Source organism: Gigantopelta aegis, chromosome 11 (genome assembly GCF_016097555.1).
Source record: "Gigantopelta aegis isolate Gae_Host chromosome 11, Gae_host_genome, whole genome shotgun sequence".
NCBI lineage: Eukaryota > Metazoa > Mollusca > Gastropoda > Neomphalida > Peltospiridae > Gigantopelta > Gigantopelta aegis.
The window spans coordinates 28,762,854-28,769,972 of NC_054709.1; the positions used below are offsets into that span (position 1 = coordinate 28,762,854).

The window sequence follows — 7,119 nt, forward strand, 5'->3', positions numbered from 1 at the left end:
GGTAACAGAAATCAAACTTTACTTAGATTTTATTGTTTAGATTATCAATTTCCGTACATTCGAAGTGTTTTTGGTCATCCTGGTGTTTTTAACAACACAAAATACCTTTCTCATATTTTCAAAAACGCATGTGCGTCTGAGAAGTAACGGTTATGGAGTCGAGTTTTAGTCTATTTCAGAGGGTATTTCACCATTTCAAAGTCACAGACTCGTATTTCACCAAATTGTAACTTTATCCAAATGTGTAGATTAACTAAACTTAGTGTTAATTTTCACGGGTTGAAACTAGGGTCTGTCCCTTTAAGTAGATGGTTTGAACACACTGGGAAGTCTGCAGCTGATTACATTAATATTTATGAAATTAAAGGGACAGACCCTAGTTTTAACCCGTGAAAATTAACACTAAGTTTAGTTAATCTACAAACCTGTAACACATTTGGATATAGTTACAACTGAGTGAAACATGAGTCTGTGACTTTGAATCTGTGAAATACCCTCTAAAAATAGACTAAAACTCGAATCCATAACTCTTACTTTTCAGACGCACGACATTTTTAAAATATGAGAAATGCATTTTGTGATATTAAAAACACCAGGATGACCAAAAACACTTTGAATGTACGGAAATTGATAATCTAAACAATAAAATCTAAGTAAAGTATGATTTAAGTTATCAAAAATGGCTCTAACAGTCAAACATATGTCTTAGTGTTTAAAAACTAGGTTCTGTCCCTTTAATTCCATTGCTTTGTTATATTCATTGTTAGCATAAGTCTGGAAATGTAATGTGCAGATGAACTTAATATAAAGGACACTGTGGATAACAACCACCTGTCTATAAAGGATAAATTACAACAATCACCTTTGAATGGTTGGAACTGAATCCCCCAATAAATTATCAATAATTTAGTGCAACAAAATTCAAGTTTGAGTTAGCCAAACAAAATACATACAGATTTTAATAAGAACTTGTATGTATCAAATTTTCAAATTTGCTTTTTGGCAATTTAATAATTAAAAGCACAGACCCTAGTTTCAACCTGTGAACATGGACACATAGTTTGGTTCATCTACAGACAAGGTATAAGGTTACTTCAGGTACAAGCTAAAGTCTGTGATGCTAAAACAGGGAAATAGTGTCTAAAAATAACAAGAACTTGTCTCGATAGCCATTAACTACTTCTCAGACGAACGTGCGTTTTTGGAAACTAGGGTCTGTCACTTTAAATACATTTGCCCAATTGAACTTTAATATGCATTTGATCAATTTCATCTTCATTTTATGTATATTATGTATTTTGTATGCACATATCCAATGATAGTTGATATTGATATATGATGTTGTTGAAAACAGACAGGAACACTTGACATTTCAGATCAAATTTAATTAACTACTACTGTGATTATGTTTGTATAAAATACAAAGATATAATATAGGATTTTATCCTGCAGCCACCGTTTCTATTGACAGAATATGATGACGGATCAAGCAAAGTCATATCGCTATACTATAGTAGCAGGATATGACTTTTGACGCACACACACACACACACACACACACACACACACACACACAGAGACAGACACACACACACACACACACACACACAGACAGACACGCACACTAACACACACAGAGACAGACACACACACACACACACACAGACAGACACGCACACTAACACACACAGACAGACACACAGACAGACACACATACACACACACACACACAGCTACATTACAAAATCACTCATTTGACCTCTATGTCATTGTAAAATGTGGCTGAATTAACAGAAATAATAGCTTTTCCCCTTAATTTTTATGGTCTGCAAGATACAGATAATAACTAGTTGATAATGTCGGATATCTGCTTTATACTGTTCAGGCCAAATGAGAAATTCTGCTTGGCAGAGCCTCGTGGAATTTCTCATTCTTACCGTCACAGGATAAAGCAGATATCTGACGTCATTAACTAGTTATTCTCTATGAATGTTATTAATATGGAGTTGAATGTCACTAACATGGTTAGCTTTGTGACACTATGGATGAGAGCGTCGATTGTATTCAATATTATTTGTGTGTTTATTTCTTCCCTTCAATATATATTGCACAAAGTCATTTAATAGATGTTACTGTACATGTCACATCAAGAAAGTCAACTAATAACCCAGGGCAATGGAAAGACATCAATGCAATCAGCTGATTCGATTTGTACCGCCCGACACGGGTAAAACTGCACTAATGGAAAGACAGCATAGTACTACCAGTTCTGTCATTGGTGATAAATAAAATGTCACAGTATTTGTTCTAAACAAAAAATAGTTTTATCTGGGCAATAAATGTATGCAATTTTGTTTGACACATATATGGGCAAGCCCACTTGATGACAAAAATGTATATTTCTGTTTTTGTATCCTATATAAACAAAGATAAAAATGTGGCTTTGTCCCAGTCCCCCCCCCCCCCCCCCCCCCCCCCACCCCAACTAGAAACTGTTTCACCCACCCCAGATATCATTCATACGGACTTGTTTGGTGATCTGTAAAACTAAGCATCACAAGTTTGTGTGAAACTACATGTAGGGGTCCCTAGAGCTTTACATAATAGTTGAACAGTCCCTTGTTAGACCTTAAGGACTAACACGTCAGATAGGTTGGAAACCTGACTGGACATCCTGCCTACAGTAGTTGATATTTGTGTTGGTTGACGTACTGTATCAGAAATGAAGCAAATAACACCAGGCCACGACCTTAATGTTTTTTAATGGTAGCCCCTTCTCCGGTCTACCAGGTTATGAAATCTGGAAGGCCTTGGTAAAAACTGATAGCCCTATAATTTTAATAAATTAAAAAAAATAAAAAGAGAGATAAAAGCAAAATAATTTATTTTTATTTAAACATGTTGTTTTAAGTGGTTTTGTTTTAGATGTTCAAGTGTCTTATGGATTGCAGAGTAACTGCATGTGCAAAAAGAAGATAGTAGCCTGGCAGACTACCAGGTTTAGATATCTGGTAGCCCGAGTGGGAAATTAGTAGCCAAAACATCCCGGGGTACCGCCAAGGTCGAGTCGTGGAACACCCATTCAGACTTGGAGATGCTCAATCTGTCTTCAGTTCATGGTATTGGAGTGGGGTGTGATTTATAAGAATAATCACATTTGGTAGAGGGAGGGCAATCCTTTTATGTTCTCATGATTCAAAATATAAAATTTGATTTACCGGTAAACCAAGTTTGTATAGAAATAAATATGGCAGACCCACCAGGAATAAACTATTAATTGCGGTGCTTATTGATACCACCACCACCACCCCACACTGCCAACCCTATATATCATCTCTCTCTCTCTCTCCCCCCCCCCCCCCCCCCCCCCCCCCCGGTGATCAATTCTGGAGCAGTCCTGAATGCACCACTGGTAGTGTCCGAGAAATACAAATGGTATAAACCAGATTCCTTCTCACCATAGGTGCATATTGAATATGATAAATAAATTTTTAGGGTCAGTCTTCAAAGTTATCTCATGGGGGCGGTAACTATTTTGTGTACCCACCACCCATACATTTTTATTTATTTTGTATTTAAACTGTATGCATCAAAACATTGCAGCAGACCCACCGGTCATAAAATAATGCATCCCACCTCCCCCAAGATCAATTATGGAACAGGCCTAATTGTTTGTTTTAGAACATGAAGCTGCAAAAATGTCAATTGGGGCATCTTGTTTTGTTTTTTTCTACATTGTATGTCAAACTGAAGCTGTGATTCGTTGAAATTGAAAAGATTCCAAACAGTTTAAAAATGTTTTATTCATTTTATAAATAAAATATGATATATATCATTGGATCGTCTTGATTTATTCAACACTTGTATATAATTACAAGTTAAACGTGTACATAATTACTTAAACTTGTATTTAATTACTTAAACTGAGACTAAACGTAAACATCTTTCTTCAGTCATTTAGAAAAACACTAGCCTGGTTGCCTAAATAGGTAAAATTACTGCTCAGTGAATCAAGACAAAAAGCACTCATCGGTCTACCATCATACGTTTGCTTTCTTTTATCTATACAGCAGTCATTGTTGAGACCAGGAAGTGATGAAGTGCTGATATTACTTTTAAAATACATGTCAGAATCCTTTCCACATGTCACATTTTGTGAAACCAGACCTGGAGCCTAATTCACAAAGGTCTCTTAGGGTTTGCTAGACAACAAAGTATTCTCTTTGTAAGTCTTTCAGCATTGCAATATGAGATCGCAAAGTTGCAAGAGTTTAGTGAATTAGGTCCCGGGCCAAAAGGAGCAACTCTAAAAACCAAAATCTGGGGAACAGCCAAAGACCTGAGGAAGACATTCTGATAATGACAGCAGAACTAAAGACAACGCCACACAATACGAGTGCCTCCTACGAGAATAGCTAATTGCTCAGCAACTGATTAAATAGTAAAGTTGTCTTGTCACAATTGGCTATTCAGGGGTTCTAGAATTTTACAAAAATTAACTTGCCATGGGGTCAGTGAATTATAAAATTCACTAGCCATGGTTAAAAATTCACTTGCCCAATTTTAACTGTTGATAAAAAACAAAACAAAAAACCCAACAAAAAACAACAGTAAATGGAAATAATTAACTTTTCAATGTAAATTTAATATACTCTCGTATAAGTCACTTGTTTCTTATGGTGTTGCCTTATGACTTTGACACAACCATTTACGTTTCTAACTATTTGTTAAACTGGAGAATATTCTGTGACTGTATTATTGTGCACTGATTATTTCTTTATTGCGCCTCCACCTCCCTCCTAGTTATTTTGAGACAAGTACAGCCCTGGTTGCTTCGATTTAAAGAATTCCAGAATTCTGTTGGCCGTTGCTGAATCGAGACAGCAGTCGAGGAGGTCGTCTCGTGTCGCCGATGCCAACGTAGCCAGGCTGCCAACACCATCTTGTAACATCTGGATCTGTGGTTTTGGTCAAGGTTAATATTTTACAAAAAAAACAAAACGCCATAGGCATACAGGCTGCCATTTTTGTAGGGGGCAAGCCGATTTTTGCCCAAATTAAACAAAAGTGCACGAATCTGGATTACCGTACAATGTTTATTCACATTAGCTGCCTAACAGCTATATAGGGTTACAATGAATTGACACACATTTTTACATGGGTTACAACTAATATTGTGTTCAGGTATGTTCATTTTGCCCGAATTTCTCTATTGTTTTTTGCCCAAATTTGAGGATTTTCTCCAGGACAGGGGTAGCAGTTTCCTGCCCCCCCCCCCCCCCCCCCCATCTCATACGCTTATAAAAAAAGCAAAGGACGCCTCCTTGGAACAATTTAAACAATGGCTATTTTAATGTCTAACACAAGATTATTGGACATTTGCTCAAGAGAATGAAGGAAGGAAGGAAATGTTTAATTAACGACGCACTCAACATTTTATTTACGATTATATGGCGTCAAACATACGGTTAAGGACCACACAGATATTGAGAGAGGATAGTACATACCACGGCCTTTGTTACACCAGTCGTGGATCACTGGCTAATTAATCACTCCAATCAATTTGTTTCGCGGTGATGTTTGAAGAAAAAGCAAAGAAAGGAAGGATATGATGATCGTCGAGATGCAGCTGTTTCAAGATGGATGGAACAGTGGCCGTCTGGTTCTGCAGAAGAATCCTGAATCGCTCGTTCATCAGATCAGAAACTGGCTTGCAGAGAAGCTGGAATAAACAGAGAATAATTAATACACGAGTGGCGAATTCTTAGGGGCTCAGTGGGTAGGCGTAAGGCCACTACACCCTCTTCTCTCTCACTAACCACTAACCAACTAACAACTAACCCACTGTCCTGGACAGACAGCCCAGATAGCTGAGGTGTGTGTCCAGGACAGCATGCTTGAACCTCAGGGCCGGGAGGGGATTGGAGGGGGTGGGGGTAGCCCGATTACTCTGACGGTAAGAGGGCTAGACGGACATTTGGAAAGGCTACCAACTGTCCAAATGTCCGTCTAGCTCTCTCACCGTCAGAGTACTCTGGTCCTTTAAAATTATTAAAGGAGCAGACCATAGTTTCAATCTGTGAAAATGGACACTAAGTTTAGTCAATCTACAAACCTGCGCGATACATTTGGATATAGACAGTAATACATAAGTGGCCGTTAGATACCATTTATGTCACAACGAGTTGTTTTAAAATGTATCTTAACGAGCGAAAACGAGTTTGATTCGTTTTTGAACAACGAGTTGGGAGATAAATGGTATCTAACCGACACGAATGTATTATTCTATTTCTTACATATCCTCAAAAACCAGGTTTTAAGCAAATTGTAACATCTTTTTCGACTGAAAGTTATTTACAGCCGTTGCACTTGTAGCTAACTTACGCGCCAGAGACCCATGATTGTCAGGTTAACTATACGTCACAATGTAATCGTTCTACACCGTGTACTTTTTCATTGGATGTATGGCAGTGGTCACCTGGTCATCACCTAGGAGTTGCCAGTCGTATGTCTTGAAATTGTTAACACACGTACGTGTGTAAACAACCATGTGTTATCAAAAATAACACATGGCGTTCTCACCAATGGGTGTGTAAGAAACGGTTATACAAGACTTAAGATTTAAAACCTTTTATGCATTTGTTTTTAATTTTAATTATAAATATACCCAACAAAATTAAGTAAGGATCAGCAAATGTTTTGGTAATTCTTTGCTAATTTCATATTATTGTATTGTTTTGGATCACAGATGACTTTTAAACATTGTTTCAGTACAATTTGACTTACCACCGCGGCATTTGAGGTTCAAGGTCAAATATTGAGGTCAAAAGGTCAAATATCAATTTTCATCCAAAATCATCTATGGACCTATACTTTCAGAATCTGCTGTGTTTAACTTCATTTGTTGTGACTTTTAGGACTTCTGAGGTATGTAAAATTTAAAATAGCATACAATTACAATAATTTTAAATTAAGTATAAAAGTGCTATTTTCTCCTTAATGGCATAATCTTGAAATAGTGACAAATATAGGTGTAGTCATGAATGTTTTAATGCTAAAAGCAGTCATGTTTCATCAAGACTTCTAATTGAACTTATTATCAACAATTCTCTTACTTTT

The 7,119-nt window shown here is 37.0% G+C and overlaps 1 protein-coding gene across 1 annotated transcript in view; it reads right to left on the minus strand.

The window, feature by feature from the left end:
• Positions 1–2,058: 2,058 nt before the first annotated feature.
• LOC121385334 (protein SPO16 homolog) overlaps positions 2,059–7,119 on the minus strand; it is a 9,838-nt gene continuing 4,777 nt past the window's right edge. The window contains exons 5-6 of the mRNA XM_041515976.1: positions 5,611–5,722; positions 2,059–4,960 (exon numbers count right to left, since the gene is read on the minus strand). Coding sequence (XP_041371910.1) covers positions 4,800–4,960; positions 5,611–5,722 — 273 coding nt within the window. The 3' untranslated portion in view covers positions 2,059–4,799. The remainder of the gene's footprint in view (positions 4,961–5,610; positions 5,723–7,119) is intronic.